General features: G+C 39.0%; 1 protein-coding gene across 2 annotated transcripts in view; it reads left to right on the top strand.

Annotated features, from left to right (window-relative positions):
- Nucleotides 1-7,342, top strand: part of LOC130180043 (ryanodine receptor 3-like) — a 106,324-nt gene extending 98,982 nt beyond the window's left edge. For both annotated transcript variants that reach the window (XM_056393334.1, XM_056393333.1), the window contains 12 exons: nt 19-213; nt 513-643; nt 740-782; nt 903-1,030; nt 1,139-1,199; nt 1,361-1,507; nt 2,622-2,756; nt 2,847-3,003; nt 3,262-3,326; nt 4,285-4,385; nt 5,126-5,177; nt 6,251-7,342. In XM_056393334.1, coding sequence (XP_056249309.1) covers nt 19-213; nt 513-643; nt 740-782; nt 903-1,030; nt 1,139-1,199; nt 1,361-1,507; nt 2,622-2,756; nt 2,847-3,003; nt 3,262-3,326; nt 4,285-4,385; nt 5,126-5,177; nt 6,251-6,346 — 1,311 coding nt within the window. In that variant the 3' untranslated portion in view covers nt 6,347-7,342. The remainder of the gene's footprint in view (nt 1-18; nt 214-512; nt 644-739; nt 783-902; nt 1,031-1,138; nt 1,200-1,360; nt 1,508-2,621; nt 2,757-2,846; nt 3,004-3,261; nt 3,327-4,284; nt 4,386-5,125; nt 5,178-6,250) is intronic.
- Nucleotides 7,343-16,560: the final 9,218 nt, after the last annotated feature.

Below are 16,560 nucleotides of genomic sequence, written 5' to 3'. Positions count from 1 at the left end.
TGATGACCTGTCTTTCAGGTAACCGGGGATTACTCGGACGATGAAGACCCCTGGAATGGCCGAGGTAGAGCTGGGGAGGAGGAAGATGAAGGGGCGCTTGAGTACTTCGTCCTGCAGGAGAGCACAGGCTACATGGCGCCTACGCTTCGCTGTCTGGCAATACTACACACTATCATATCTTTCCTGTGTGTAGTGGGATACTACTACCTGAAGGTGCAGTAACACCCACTGAGAAATAAAACATCAAGTTGTGCTTTAGTATCGGAGCAAAAAAAATAGGGACGTGTAAATTTACTCTATTTGACCTTTTTATCCAAGATTTTTTATTTTTTTTATTTTTTTATTGTTGAAACATCTCAATAATGCTTTATAGCACTTGGTTTTATTTTTCACAAGTAGAGTTCTGTATTTGTGATCAAATGCATACATACATAGTCCTGCACTATATGCAGCATATTGTGATACAACTGTACATTATATCCTTCACTGGCCGAATTCTGTGTGTGTCGAAGGTGCCACTGGTGGTTTTTAAACGTGAGAAGGAGATAGCGAGGAAGTTAGAGTTTGCCGGCCTCTACATCACTGAGCAGCCGTCTGATGATGACATCAAAGGACAGTGGGACAGACTGGTCATCAATACCCCGTGAGTCACCTACAGTGCAGTTATTCAATTCTGAGTCATAATCTTGTACAAACAAAGGTTTAATGATCATTTGTTTTTTTTGTTTTTTTTTATCAGTTCTTTCCCAAACAACTACTGGGATAAATTTGTCAAACGCAAAGTAAGTGGCTTTTAATAAATTTTTGTGTAATCTGTTATGCACACAATGCATACACCAAATCTGGTGATATTTCACTAGATGTTAGTTACACTCTGTTTCTGTTTCTGCTGCTGTTTGTAGGTGATCAAAAAATATGGAGACCTGTATGGCGCGGAGAGGATAGCGGAGCTGCTGGGCCTGGATAAGAGTGCCCTGGATTTCAACCCTACAGAGGAAACTGTCGCCAAGGAGGCTTCATTGGTGTCATGGTGAGAGATTGGACTGATAAAGCGCAGACAGCCTGGAAGTGCCTGAAGCAAAAATAGAGGTCGGATAGAAAATATGAACCTCTCTTATCAACCTGTCTCTGTTGCCAGGTTGAGCTCAATCGATACAAAGTACCACGTCTGGAAAATGGGAGTGGTGTTTACAGACAATGTAAGTTTGAACACAAGCTCGGGTGATTAATCGCTCTGTTTTGTGGTTTTAAGGATGGCTGGGTGCATGATTTGATGGATTGATGTTTGCACGAGCTGATTGATGATGTTATGACTGGACAGATGGATTCTGATAGATTTCCCATTGTGTTTCTTTACCAGTCTTTCCTGTACCTAGTGTGGTACACCACCATGTCCATTCTGGGCCACTACAACAACTTCTTCTTCGCCGCCCATCTGCTGGACATCGCCATGGGCTTCAAGACCCTCCGCACCATCCTCTCCTCTGTCACACACAATGGCAAACAGGTGAGGAGGATGAGGAGGAGAGTGCAGGTCTTCTTCTTGGCAGCAGGGGTCACTGCAGAGTTAGTGGTTGAGGTTGGGCTGTAGCCACCGCCTCTTTATTCCCTGATGTGCAACCACAAGCCAGTTTTACCACAGTACCACATGTTCCAACCCCACTGATGGCATCTTTGGGTAATACTAGTGTCAAGCCTGTGCCAACCAAGCCTTGATATGCTTTTAGATTTTACGAGTAGTTATAGATAACATATTAGCAAACTGTCACCCATTTACACATTGGCCAGATACAGAAAGACATTCACATCCTACTGGATATGTGTGTGCACCAACTCCTGGGAAAAGTCTGTGTGTCTCTGCTTTCTCTACACTGTTGGCAGGTATCATACAACTGGCTTGTGTGACCGTCTGTGCAACATGTCAAATGGATAATGCATGTTAAAAAGCTGCGTGGTTGTCATCTAGTAAATACTGCATGTGCTGCGTCGATCCCCGCGTCTTTGCCAGTGGAGATGCATGTGAAGGAATCGACGATGCGTACAGTAAACAAAAGGGGACTTTAGATTCATTCGGTATTCTTTGACATTTGAGTTCAAATGGTTCAAATGCTTCATTTAAATCCCACTTCAGTTCTTTGCAGCGATTCTCATGTCAACTGACCAGAGGCACAATTCAAAATGTAATGTCACTTCAATCTCCGAGGGTGGAAATACATCCAAATGGCGAGGCCGCAAGGAATCGCCTCCCACACCTCCCACACTCCGCTGCCTGTGGGCAGATCAATGGAGCTGTCAATCAAAATGCAGCTTACTGCTGCTTCCACTGTTGTTGCTGTTTAGGTTCACAGGGAAATCAATGTGGGAGCTGTTGCAGATGTAAAAGAAAAGGATACAGTTTACCATTATTTATTATAAATAACTGAACTTTCCCATCATCCGCTCATTTGAACTTTTCCCTCCTCACAACCTGCTCTTATCTCGCCACCGGCAATCCCGACGTGTTCCTCATGAGAGTTTTGCCGCTTTTTATAGGGGCAGCTCTGCCTCTGCTGTGTCCAATGTGTCTCTTCATAAAGTTTAAATGAGACTCAACTGACTGATGTCTGTGTTTTTCTCCGTAGCTGGTGCTGACGGTCGGCCTGCTGGCAGTTGTGGTCTATCTCTACACTGTGGTGGCCTTCAACTTCTTCAGGAAGTTCTACAACAAGAGCGAGGATGAGGATGAGCCGGACATGAAGTGTGATGACATGATGACGGTAAATATTAGTCACATATTCAAGTGCTTGTGGCTTATATTCATCCTCAAACTGAGGGTTTTTCCTGACCCTCCCTCTGTGTTTGCACAGTGCTACTTATTCCACATGTACGTTGGGGTGAGAGCAGGAGGGGGCATCGGGGATGAGATCGAGGACCCGGCAGGTGACCCGTATGAGCTCTACCGCATCCTTTTTGACATTACCTTCTTCTTCTTTGTCATCGTCATCCTCCTGGCCATCATCCAGGGTGAGCCCAGGCACTTTTTTTAGTGCTGTTTCCACAAAACAAAGGTCTTTCTCGGATTACTTGATTTTTTTAAACTTTAAGCTATATGAGTATTTAAATCTAATCTCTTTGAAATACTCCATATCACAATAGTATATCTCTATTACACTCCGTGCCATATTCTTAGGAAGTGAGGTGTGTAAGACTGTGGCTGCATTGATTACACAGTTACTGTACATTATATATGATACGCTCACGGCAGTTCCTTTGTGGTTGCAGGTTTGATCATTGATGCCTTTGGAGAGCTGAGAGACCAGCAGGAACAAGTCAAAGAGGACATGGAGGTGAGAGGAGATCTCATGCTCACCTATACTTGCCAACATATGGAGTACTGAAGGGGTTTCCAGAGGAAGCAGGGGTGTAAAGAGGGGGTGGGGGGTGGGGGGTGGGGTCTTCTCCTCTGAAGGAAATATTGTCTTATGGTGACCTTTTATGCATACAACTAAAAAATACAGCACATACAATCAGGTTATTTTGCCCAAAGATATTAAACAAAACTGCTATCATATACCTATCATATCACATTATACAAGTTAATTTGTATATGCAAAGGTGACCAACCCACCATATATGTATATAACAAAAAGAAAGGAAAGGAATTGTTGCATATTTTGCAGGAATATCATATGCAGTCCTTCATATTTCACAGAAAACATACCCCTTAACTTTAACCCTGTTCGAAAGTAAATTCCTTTCCTTCCCGGGCATCTTGGGTTTAGACATGTGATTTACTTTTGTTTTGTGAGCTCTCAAGCGCTCTTCAGAGTCTTTTAGGCAACAGCCCTTCAGTCCAAATGAAGGTCAGAGTGCAGTGTTGGCCAGTTTTTTGAGATTTCAGTGACAGGGGAAAATAAATATTTAGTTTAAAATATGAAGTGAAAGACGTCTAATTTTGGAGAAATAAATAAATGAAAGGAATGTAAAGTTATGATGCTCCTGGGAAAAAAACAGGAGAGGAGGCAAGTGTGCTGCTCTCACTTAGCCTTGATAACCCTGATGACATCATAATGGTGATTTTCTCAGACATTAGAAAGCTCAGGAGACATTACACAACGATTCACATGCTGAGTAATACTGATCATAACTAGTTTTACTGAGCTTTATGTTTAAAATACAGTGGAGCGGCCCTTTGAAAATGATGCAGGACCCTCTGTTGATTATTATATCTCATACGCTGAAGTGCAGGAAGAAAAACAAAAGATAGCATGTGCTATAATCATCTCTTAATTTTCTGTCCTCCAGACCAAATGTTTCATTTGCGGGATCGGTAATGATTACTTCGACACAACACCTCACGGCTTTGAGACCCACACCTTACAAGAGCACAATTTGGCCAACTACCTGTAAGTATCTCACTTTAAATCATTTTACATAACCTTTAACTACAAATATATTAATCACTAACGCATCTTTCCCAAACATGTCTTGCCTCCTCTCTGTAATTTAACCATCTGATCGATGGCTTCAGCACATTACCACAGCATTAGGGCCAAAGTTACTAATAGCTGCAATGATCCAGAACACTACATCCCTTCAGGTACTCTTTCCATCTGTCTCAGAGTTTCCCCTGCTGTCTCTGCTTATCCAGTGTTTCTCTAGAACGCCTGTGACAATAGAAAGTCTCAGTCCATTTGCGCTCACAGTCAGCTGGCCAGAGGATATGAGAGCGACCTCATTATGTTGCTTCATTACTATTTAATGCCATGAACTTTACTGGAAAATAGGTTTGTGATAGCGTGCTCTCATACAGTATTCATCAAGATTTGGCATGCTGGGATGCCCACAGAGATACAGCGGCCCGTTGCCATTTGCACTTGATTTCGGAAACAACAGGTGATTTTATGATGCAGATGGGATGGTGTTACTTTGTTTAGATTCAGAATTTATGAAGCCTCCTTGTAACACAGAATGTGACATTTCCTGTGCATATGGAGTTGTAGATATAAAATGTGCCTCAGTAAAGCTTTTCCCTCCATTCTGTGTTTTAACTGTGATAAGATGGAGAGTGTGATAAGGTGGTGAGAATGTGAAAGCTTGCTGTGACATTTTTGTTCTGTCTCATTGGTCTGCGTTTCTTCCAAAGGTTTTTCTTGATGTACCTTATCAACAAGGATGAGACAGAGCACACTGGCCAGGTACAGTACAATGACCTTTCTCTGAGGAATCTTCAACCAATCACAAACAATTATTATCCTGTCAGTTATACTGACTGATATTGTGGTTTAATTTAAATCTTCAATGTTTTCTTTTAGTTAATCTACAGGTCTGTATTTGTGGGTCTGCACAGTGTTGAATAGGATATGTGAAATAATGCAGTAACTTGCTCTTTAGTCCTTGACATTACTGTAATATACAAATATATTCATGACTTTTAAAATGCTATTGTATTTATTGATGACAATTGCATAGCTATGGGAAGAATGACAAACAGCTGGTAAGACACATTTAGCACAGTTTTGATGTCACACTGATGACATCTGATGTTGACAGCTTTGCTTTGAAGCTGCGCTAGCTAACGTTTGCTGGATAGACTGACAGGACGAGCTGTCTCAAAGCCCCGAATCCTGAAGTCTCAATTCAAAGCTTAAAACAACAATATGAAGTGTTTAAAAGTTCACCACTACTCACCAGTCAATTGCTGAGCTACCTGCTAGATACATGTTTGAAATCAATGTAAAAAAAAGAAAATAATCTTGCCACACTGTTCGTCTTATATCAGGAGCAAAAAAAAGGTACATAGTAATGTTTCTTCTTCTGCTAAACTATCTTTGACCAACCTTCTTTTTTTTTTTTGTCTTGCCACTTCCCCAAATTAACATTAATTAACCACAGCTAATTAAACTTGACATAAACTTGTCTATCATGACAGTTGTCATTATATTATCATACACAGTATTTCCACCAGCTTAAACTTTCACATCCTGCAGCTTGTTAAGACAGTTTTAATTATGTAAATTATAATTAAACTTGGGACTCTTTCGATTTGAAAATTACACTTTCAAATTACAATTTGGATATAAATTTGTGCAGCCCCGGTCCCTTCGTTTTGTATGCATGAGTTTATGTCCTAAAGTTTAATAACTTTTTTTGAGTAACACTGATGTTTGTGTGTGTGTGTGTGTGTGTGTGTGTGTGTGTGTGTGTGTGTGTGTGTGTGTGTGTGTGTGTGTGTGTGTGTGTGTGTGTGTGTGTGTGTGTGTGTGTCCAGGAGTCATATGTGTGGAAGATGTACCAGGAGCGATGCTGGGATTTCTTCCCAGCTGGAGATTGCTTCCGCAAACAGTATGAAGATCAGCTTGGATAGAGCAGATGCATCCTCTTTACCTCTATCGATATGAAGTGGGCTGCTGGAATACGTAGTCCCACGTGCAGCTGCTGGACTACAACACCACAAAGTCATCCCACCAATGCTTTGGACTTGCCTGAGGAGAGACAAAGCAAAACTACTACTTTTTATCCAAAATAAGAGAAACATCTCCTACCCATGTCAGATGTACCTTTGTCACCGTTGGTACAGTCTGTACCCGTCTGTGAGGAAATGACCTGTAACTCGCCCAGACATTTTGATTTTTTTTTTTAGTTTTAGGACTCGTTTTTGACAGCGTGTTGCCTTTTACTCCACATAACCCCAAATCATTGCACAATTTTTTTTGTCTTTTTGAGAAACACTGGGTTGTGTGGGGTTATGGGACAATGTGTCGGTCACATTATGCACAAGAACCCAACTTCAATATTTTGAGAATGTTGAACTTGAGACTTAATGCCAAAAGAAAAGCAGAGAAGTTCAGTAGATAAATGTAGTGTGCAAAAATGTGATATGGAAAAGTTTTTTTTTCAGATGTTGTAACCTTGCATATTGAGATGAAGTTTTAGAATGAAATGGCAAAAGGTTTATTATGTAGGATTAAAAAAAATGCCTAAATTTTTTCATGAAGTGCCTTACTGTACTGTATCTACATTACAATGAAGCTATGCAAAACTTTTGTTTTATTGTATGTAAGTACAGTAATTTTCCTGGAGCAGTAACAAGTAGCTGTCCAGATATGTAGTTTGTGGCTGAGATTTTTCATTTGAAGATGGAAGAACAGCATTGGTTTGATTTATTTTTTTGCTGAATGCAGAATAACTGCAAACGTTCAAGGTACGAAGTGTATAAATGACACGTCAGAATTTACCGAACACCTTCAAACAAGAACAAAAATTAAATTGCTATTGTATGGCCATTTGTATGTAGTAGCTTTGCTGATCTGTGCATTTCTTTTGATGGAAAAAATAAAGAAATCAATGCAAGAAATGTTAATATTTATGCTGTTCTTTGGCATCTGTATTTCATATTCCAGATATACTATATACTATACACTACAATTGTTCCTCAACCTGTTCACTTTTTTGTAATGTAACATAACAAGGTAGTCGAAGTCTAAAAGCACTGAGAAATTGAGTAATTTCAGTCCGTAAGGCAGAAAGATGCAACGTTTATCTGTGGCTCATTGAAATCTTTTCAAAATAAGATACCTACTGTGTATAAATAGCCTTGGGCTTTAGTTTTAAGTTAATTTGACTTACCCAAAACCTCAACGCTATACCATAACTGTGACCTTCCTGCAGCTTTTAATTACAGCGTGGTAAGAAGCAGTGGCTGAGATTTGAACTTCTAGCTGGTCAAAGAGGTGGGACATGGCCACAGCAGGCTGCATGATGGGAGTTTTAGTCCTATTACCCATGGTGCCACCTGTCAGCTCGCATCATGTCACCACACCTCAGGCACCACACAGTGCTACAGCCTGCTGCTGAGAGCAGCTCTGCCTCCTCAACTCCTCAACTTACGCCTGTAACAGCTCTGGCATGTTGACTTGTTTTTATGGTCCTGAGTGAAATTACTTTTTTAAAATGAAAAAGTGACTCATTGTCATTATTCCTCCACACAGTGACTGCATTTTTAAGAAGCCAAATTTATCATTAATTGTTTTAAAAAGCTCTGACTGTCATTGTTAAGTAAATATTTCGTAAATATTGTTTTGCATGTACTGGGTAAAGCGAAGGCAATATCAGAGGAAACTTAATTTAAAGTTTCAGGTATAATATTCTTTTCTCTAACAAATGGGCTCCTGTATTATTTGGCATATTATGTGGCCATTATGGCAACAGCAGGAAACAATAATGTGTGAAATCATTGATATGATGATTCTCAGTAATTTGACATAATGAAACTCGCGGTACCCGCTCTCAATATGAAATAGCAACAATTAAGCCATCAAATAACTGCAGACATACAGTATTATGCCTATTAAATTCTAATTTCCTATTGTTAGGTTTGGTGACAGCAAAATGAAGTTATGCTTTTAATTTTCATCTCAAATGGCTTGTTGAGGGAATTCATGCTAATGCATAATCATGATTTGGGAAATATTAGAAATATATATTTTTTGCTTTGAAGTTTTATCCATTTTGCTCACAAATTTTGAAAAATATGTCTGCTTTTTCTTCCAGAGAATTAGTTGAGAAAACTGATACAACTTTCATCGGTGTCCACTAAATAATCTGCTAGAGCCAGGAGGTGGTTAGGTGTTGGAAGGTGTTTCATTTTTACCTTTGGACAGAACCAGGCTAGCTGTTTCACCCTGTTGCTAACGTAGCATCAGTGCGTCACGGCTCTACATACCTTTGTATATAACAGACGAATATAAAGGTGGTATCAATTTTCTCATCTAACTTGGCAAATTTTCAAATTGTCAAACTATATGTTTTTATTTATTTATTTTATTTTCATATCAACAACTTTTATTTAACAGTGAAAAAAATGTTTTCCAATCGATCAAAACCCGAACAGAGTATAAACTCCCCAGAGAACTGGCATGTGTTAAGGTACCTTTAAACAGTTACTCCAATATGTTACCTGTTCAGAGAGAAAACGGGACAAGGTAAGGAGAAGGGTCATTTAGCGGGCAGCTTGTTGCTATCGGCTCTTCACACATCCGGTGTTCTCGAGTGACTAGAGCTCCAACATAGAGCCCTGACAAAACAGAGCACATGGCCAGTGAATGACACAAACCCAGGGGACATTTTACACTTCATTCCACCACTGTCCTCTTCAGATGGAACACCTGACAGCTACGACTAAAACTTCAACCAACTAATTTTTGTTTTGGTAAACATATGGTTTAAAATGACTATTAGACTGAAATTGGAGGAGGGCTAATTTGGTGATATTAGTCCCCTATCTGTGTTATATTCAGTATCCAATATTTTTTGTGTAATGTCACAACAAATGCCAAATGATTTGCGTTGCTGTAATGTCTGACCTCTGTTTCCCCTCACTCTATGACTCCCGTACATGACTGATTGCTGATGCAATGCTGCTGAAAGTTGGATCCGGTCTGTCATCCCGGGCCCTGCATGGTGCACTGTGCTGTGGAGTGACAGATAAATCTGGAGAAGAAAGAGAGCAGCTTGAGTCACAGTCCGTGCTATCACCTGCAAGCTGGCGACCTGCAGAGAATCTCCAACTGGTGACAAGACACTGCATATGGTGCCATTGATGCATCTTGTCAGTGTTTGAACCATTTGTGCAACATCACACGACAAACAACGCCTTAATAGCTGAGCCAGGTGTGTCGAGAGAAAGGGAAGAGGGGCTAATAAAGCAAGCTTAATCGCTTCTGATGGCACCATTAATGGACAACTAAATTTCACTTTGTCTTGTAGCTTTGTAGGAAAGCATGCCACCTGCCTTCAACGGGCAGTTTAATTGTCATTGAAATTGATGACCTGCTCCTGTGTCATTTCAGAAATATAGTGTCTCGTCTGCATGAATTGATTGCATAATGGTTTCAATTAGTTCTCTAGAAAGCATGAAAGAAAATACAATGGTATTGTGAATAGTATTGTGACAAAACAGCACAAAACCATATGACACATCAGTAGATAGTTTTCTCAGTTGTCATGGAGATGGTTCTGTTGATATGTGAGTAGCATTATAATTTTACACCGAGATCTTCTCTGTGTTGCGTTGAGGCTTATTAGTATACAGCTGAGCTTTGTGTTGCATGTTCTGCATTGTTCAACTCAGTATTTACTGCTGTGGAACTCCTGGCTGCGGAGTACTAAGCAACACCGCTTTATCTACAATGTTAATGTTGCTAGCAGTAGATCATGACTTTTAAGAGACTCAAACAGTGTTTTTGTAATAAACCAGACAGCTTCCTTTGCATGCTGTTATTTTGCCAAGGTAGTTTTTTTCTTCATCTGGTGTAGATTTTTTTCAGAGGCTGCAAATTACAAACAGTTACTGCTCATTTAGGACATTGTCTTTTAAGAACCCTTGTGTTTGGAAGGTACAGATACCTCAAAGTACACAAGTGTTTACTGATTCAGCATTATGCGAGAAGTAGAGTGCACACAGGGGGGCTGAATCAGAGCAATGGAAACAGCAACACAAAGCTGAAATTTACTCTAAGGCACGATAAGCACTTGTGCATTAAATAGGAAAGCACTTTTACCTGAAAATGTTAAAAATTAGTGTGTGGCTGTTTGTGTGTGTGTGTGTGTGTGTGTGCGTGTGTATGTGTGTGTGTGTGTGTGTGTGTGTTGTGTGTGTGTGTGTGTGTGTGTGTGTGTGTGTGTGCGTGTGTGTGCGTGTGTGCACGTGCGTATGTATGCGTGTGTGAATGCAGGAGCTAAAGCAAAACCCTCTGTCCTCAGTTCACACACTGCAGTACTGGCATCCACATCTTTGACAGATGTGTTCCTCCCTGAAGCACACTCTACATCAATAACGTTTATGTGCGATTTTAAGTGTGTGTGTGTGTGTGTTTGTGTGTGTGTGTGCCTGTGTGTGTGAGACAGAGAGACAGAGTAAGACGGATGGAGATTGAGAACAAAGGAAAAAAGTGAGCTAGCAGTGAGTGGATTTAAAAAGAGAGTTAAAGGATGAAACCCTTAAAGTTGAATTTCGTGACCTCTTTTTTAATTCTCGCAGACTGTCGTGACGTCTGCAAGTGAACTTAAGTTGTAAGATATAAATGAAGTGAAATGGAGCCTCAATGGTAGCTTTAATAAGAAGTCAGTGTGAATGGGGTAAATCCTTTTACCGCATCTGTTGGTGTCACTGACCCTTTTTGGCGAGTTTGGCACCAGTGTGGCCTTTATTATGTGAGGACTGTTATGTGAGGACCACGTTTCTTTTCACAGCCCATTTGAATGACACCATTTTCTTATCTTCAGCATCTAAGGCGTTCCTCTAGCTGTGAGACTATTGGACTGATAGATTTGGGTTGTTTAAACTGTCTGTTTTTCTAGGACACGCATGCTGGACTGAGGCACTTTGCAGTGTTTTGGTATATACTTCATGGGAGGGAATCCCTTCACTCTGTTGTCTTAGAGACAAAAGAGCTTCTTCTGTCAACTCCTATTTAATTCATCTTCCTAAGACAGATTCAGACATACACCCTACAAGAACTAACATGTGTCTTATGAGTGTGCACATCACTTTGAAAGTGTCTACTGCCAAAACAATGTTCTACAGGAAAATGAAACCTCAAACCTTGTTGTTGTACTGAAATCCATTTATATTTCCAGTACCTCACAAGCACCTGAACAGCATATCTGCTTTAACGGACTGGGATGTCCTTGGATGTGTTGCAGAGAACCAGGTCTTAGGTTCTTGTCCAGGGGATCTGTTACATGTCCAAGGTCAGACTGTTGAGTAACTGAATGCTGCTGGGCCAGCAGTGCAGACAGACATGTGAGGTGAACGCTGCTGAGCGAGGGTTGAAGTGAGCTGAACAGGCTGGTTCGTACTCCACGGGTGTTCTATTGCGCTGATACGGCAGGGGACAGGTCAAGTACAGATCCAGCTCTGACACTAGGCCAAACATACCTGGAGAGGACGAATGAGAAGTGAGAGAGGTGTGCAAAAGTGACTTTTCAGGCTTGTACAGAATATGATGTCTACAGCTGAACTTTTGATTAAATGAAAAGGTTGTCAATTTGGGAAATTCACTTTTTTTTTTTTTTTTTTTTTTTTTTACACCTTTTTTTGTTGAGAGTGCAATGAAAACACTGATACCTATTTCATTTCTGTCCATTAACACTAAATCTGAAGCTATAGCTAGTGGCTAATTGGTTTAGCATGATGATCCAAATCCAGCACCTCTAACTATGTGTTCAGACAGAATATGAATTTTAGAGGCAACGTTACTGCATACGGAGTTAATGGAAAGAGGCAATTATTATTATAATATATATATACATATGTATATGATATTATATATTATAATAAATTCATTGGGGGCGATGCAGTTGGACACTACTATGCAAGTTTAAAATGAGCGAAAAAAATTCAGGGCACATTGGTTGGTGTCCATTGCCAGCTAATTTCAGGTTATCTACCAGAGCCAGGCTAGCTGTCACCCTATTTCCACTATTTGTGCTGAGCTAAGCTAAACAGCTGCTGGCCATAGCTTCATATTTAACAGACAAATATGAGTTGGGAGAGTGGTGTGGAGAGTGCATTTCTCAAAATGTTAAACTATTCCTTTAATATATCTCATATTGAAAATATACATTTATACTCTAGAATCTTGGTCCTGATCCTGCCACAGTTTTCTGCAGACCACAAATCCTCTGATATAGGCGGGCTTAAGCCTGCAGATGAATTGGAGAGCAGAGGAGAGGAGGCTGAGAGCATAACATGGTGGATCAGACACAACATGAGAAAGAATGAACATGTGTGTGAGGCTGAGAAAGTGACAGATGGCTTAAAGCATGTCATGGATATCACCACCTCACATTTAATCTCACCTCACGCAAACTCCATCTGCTCTTTGCCACCAAAGACAATTTCTGCTGCACAGGGAACCATGAAAAAAAAAGAAAAAAAAAAAAGTTTTGTTCCAGTTAGTTCACAAAGCCTAAAGAAACATGTTGGAGTTATATTTTTCCTGGCACAGAAACAAATGGATGGCTCCAATCAAGGTAATCGTGCAGGAGGTTGAAGTCGATGAGTGTAAACATGTGCTGTAATTAGCCATTTGTTTCCGATCACCAGGTCGTCATCAAAGTGCCGCAAGCTTCCTGAATATAGTTTTTCAAAGCAGGATGCAACCCTCTTTATGAAGATGAATATAATTATGTTTCATCACACCATGTGATTCACACTCAGAGAATAGCAATGAAATACTGGGAGGAAAATTTGCAAAACATAAGCAAAAACAGATGATTGATGATGATGATGATCAAGACAGTGATTGTATAATTTAATATTAAATTGCTCCTCCAATCTATGAATAATACATGTTTTTACCAATGCAGTGTATTCAATGGGCTTGACACTGATGCTCACTAATTTGAGTCAAGGAAGGACACAGGACAGAGATAAGTCTCTCAGAAGCCTTTCAACATCTCCTTCTATACTTTTGAATTTCCACTTCATGGCCCATTAACTCTTCCTTGGATGTTTGCCAGAATCAGCTTGTGTCATTTGGAGCGTTGAAACCTGGGAATATTGAAGAGGGGAAATGGAAGTCCCAGCGGATCTTCTGTCATAGGATGTAGCCCTGTGCATAGCAGTGGATAAAAATGTCTGCTCTTTGACTGCTTTCTTATAATGGTGGCACAGGTCACAGAGAGAGCAGACAAAGTTAGGTAGTTATGGACTAAGCACATAACTAATTCACACACACAAGAAAAGGGGTCACTCCAGGGGTTATATGAGGCTGTACTCAGTGCTAATGTGGAGGGGACTGCTCTTATAGAGCAGGTGAATACATTATCACGTATAGTTCTAGTGAACTCAGCCCCCGGCCTGACTCCTTCCCCAACCAATTCCCTAATCAGGGCCAGGTCATATGAGGCCCCTGTGGTCTGATGGCTTAACATGCACAAGTCAGCCTTTTTACACTGCATACTTAATGACTGCCTTCTGTTCTGGCGTTGATCTGATGTGTTGGTTGGGAATATTGTGTGTTGTTCTGTCCATTATTGTCCTGCCCACCTTCTTGAGTCATCCTGTGTGTTAGGTTCATCTGCTGCTGCTTGCTCCTTATTGTTCTGTTTGGCCTAAAGTTTTGTTTTGGTTGAGTTGTCATTCTTTTGCCTGTGTTTTTTATTTGTTTGTGAATCTGTCCTCTTTCAGTGAAGCAATGTGCATTGTTGTTGGGGGGCCAGTAACCCATGGTTAGGTCCCCTACACTTTATGCATGTGTACAAAAGCACTGGGACATGAATGTAGATTGCACCATTTTGTGTTGTATTGCCCCTGAAGTGAGTAAGTGGTAGCACCCTTGGGCACTTCATTGCAGTTTGCCTCTCCACAAGAGGCGGAAGCTCAGTTTCTACAGTTTTGAAAATGTTTTCTCAAATTTTTAGGTCTCATTGGGATGCATCACCCCTGTCATGGGAGTTTAATGCACATTCATCACTATTGTCAAGTCATATCAAGGGTGTGGGTTTGGTCTCAAAATTAATAAGGACCCAACAACCCCACCACTGCTCCAAAACAAAGACAATGGCTTTTTAATGCTGTCAAACAAATGGTTTATTACATATAAGATCTGAATTTACATTCAGGAATGCCCATAACACAAATGTAATATATGTACATGTGTTATATGTAAAATATGTGTACACATGAAGTATAATCCTATGTGTGTGTATATCTATATCTATATCTACGTATATCTACTGTATATCTATCTATCTATCTATCTATCTATATATATATATATATATATTTACACATATATATGTTAATATTAAATATGTAAATATAAAAGATAGACATGTATGTTTAAATTTCATAAGAAATTATTAAGAAAATCATATAGAAATATATAGAATTTTAATAAGTATGTTGTTTTGTTACAGTTGCACTTTACTATGAGTATTTCATATGTGTCATAAACTTATATCTTCATATATCATGAGGATGGATATTTATGTCATAATAATAAAGCCTCTTATTGGTGACACATATGGTAACATCACTCTTGATATAGGGACATATATGTCATATATATGTCATAAGTTATAGTATAGTAAGGCACAAAAACGTAATAGTTTAGTAAGGCATAAAAAGTCATAAAAACATCATAGTATAGTAAGGCAAAAAAACGGAATAGTGTAATAAGGCATAAAAAGTCATAAGAAATCATATTATAGTATAGTATAGTAAGGTTAAAAAATTTGTCATGGAAACTACAGACAAGAAGGCCCAAGACGCAGGTTTTGAACCGACAACCTTCTGATCCCGACGCAGCAGATATAGCCACTGCACAACCCTGTCATTCTGTAAATCAATCATTATATGGCAGGTCATAAAAACATCATAATATAGTGAGGCACAAAAACGTCATAGTATAGCAAGGCAAAAAAATTCATAAAAACGTCATAGCATAATAAGGTAGGAAAAGGTTATAGTATAGTGAGGAGTAAAAAGTCTAAAATGTTTTAGTAAAGTAATCATCATATAGTAAGGTATAAAAAGTTGGCGAAGCATAAAAGCTGTTCATGTGGCAAAAAAGCTGGTGAAAGAAAAAAGCTGTTGATGAAGGCATAAAAATGTCATAGTATTGTAAGGCATAAAATCATCATAGTATGGTGAGGAATAAAAAGTTTAAAATGTTTTAGTAAAGTAAAGCATTAAAACTTAAAATTATAGTAAGGCATAAAAACGTCATCGTATAGTAAGGTATAAAAAGTCTGAGAAGCGTCTAATACATAAAAACGCATAAAAACATCATAGTATAGTAATGCATAAAAAGTCATAAAAACGTCAAAGTACAGTAAGGCATAAAAATGTCATAGTAGTAAGGCATAAAAACGTAATATTGTAGTAAGGCATAAAAGTCATAAAAATGGTATACTATAGTAAAGAAAAAAATTCATAAAACCGTCAATAAATAGTAAGGTATAAAAATTCAAAAATGTGAACGTATTGTAAGGCATAAAAATGTCATAGTTTAGTAAAGCATAAAAACGTGCTGGTATAGTAAGGCATAAAAACGTCATAGTATAGTAAGGCATAAAAAGTCATAAAAACGTCATAGTATAGTAAGGCATAAAAAGTCATAAAAACTTCATAGTATAGTAAGGCATAAAAAGTCATAAAAATGTCATAGTATAGAAAGGCATAAAAAGTCATAAAAACGTCATAGTATAGTAAAGAATAAAAACTTCATAGGATAGTAAGTCTTAAAAACGTCATAGTATAGAAAGGCATAAAAAGTCATAAAAACGTCATAGTATAGTAAGGCATAAAAAGTCATAAAAACGTCATAGTATAGTAAGGCATAAAAAGTCATAAAAACATCATAGTATAGTAAAGCATAAAAACTTAATAGGGTAGTAAGTCTTAAAAACGTCATAGTATAGAAAGGCATAAAAAGTCATAAAAACGTCATAGTATAGTAAGGCATAAAAAGTCATAAAAACGTCATAGTATAGTAAGGCATAAAAAATCATAAAAACGTCATAATATAGTAAGGCATAAAAAGTCATAAAAACGTCATAGTATAGTAA

This window comes from Seriola aureovittata, chromosome 13 (assembly GCF_021018895.1).
Source record: "Seriola aureovittata isolate HTS-2021-v1 ecotype China chromosome 13, ASM2101889v1, whole genome shotgun sequence".
In the NCBI taxonomy this organism is placed as follows: domain Eukaryota; kingdom Metazoa; phylum Chordata; class Actinopteri; order Carangiformes; family Carangidae; genus Seriola; species Seriola aureovittata.
The sequence above is the reverse complement of the archived record's forward strand: the minus strand, read 5'-3'. Positions and strand labels throughout refer to the sequence as shown.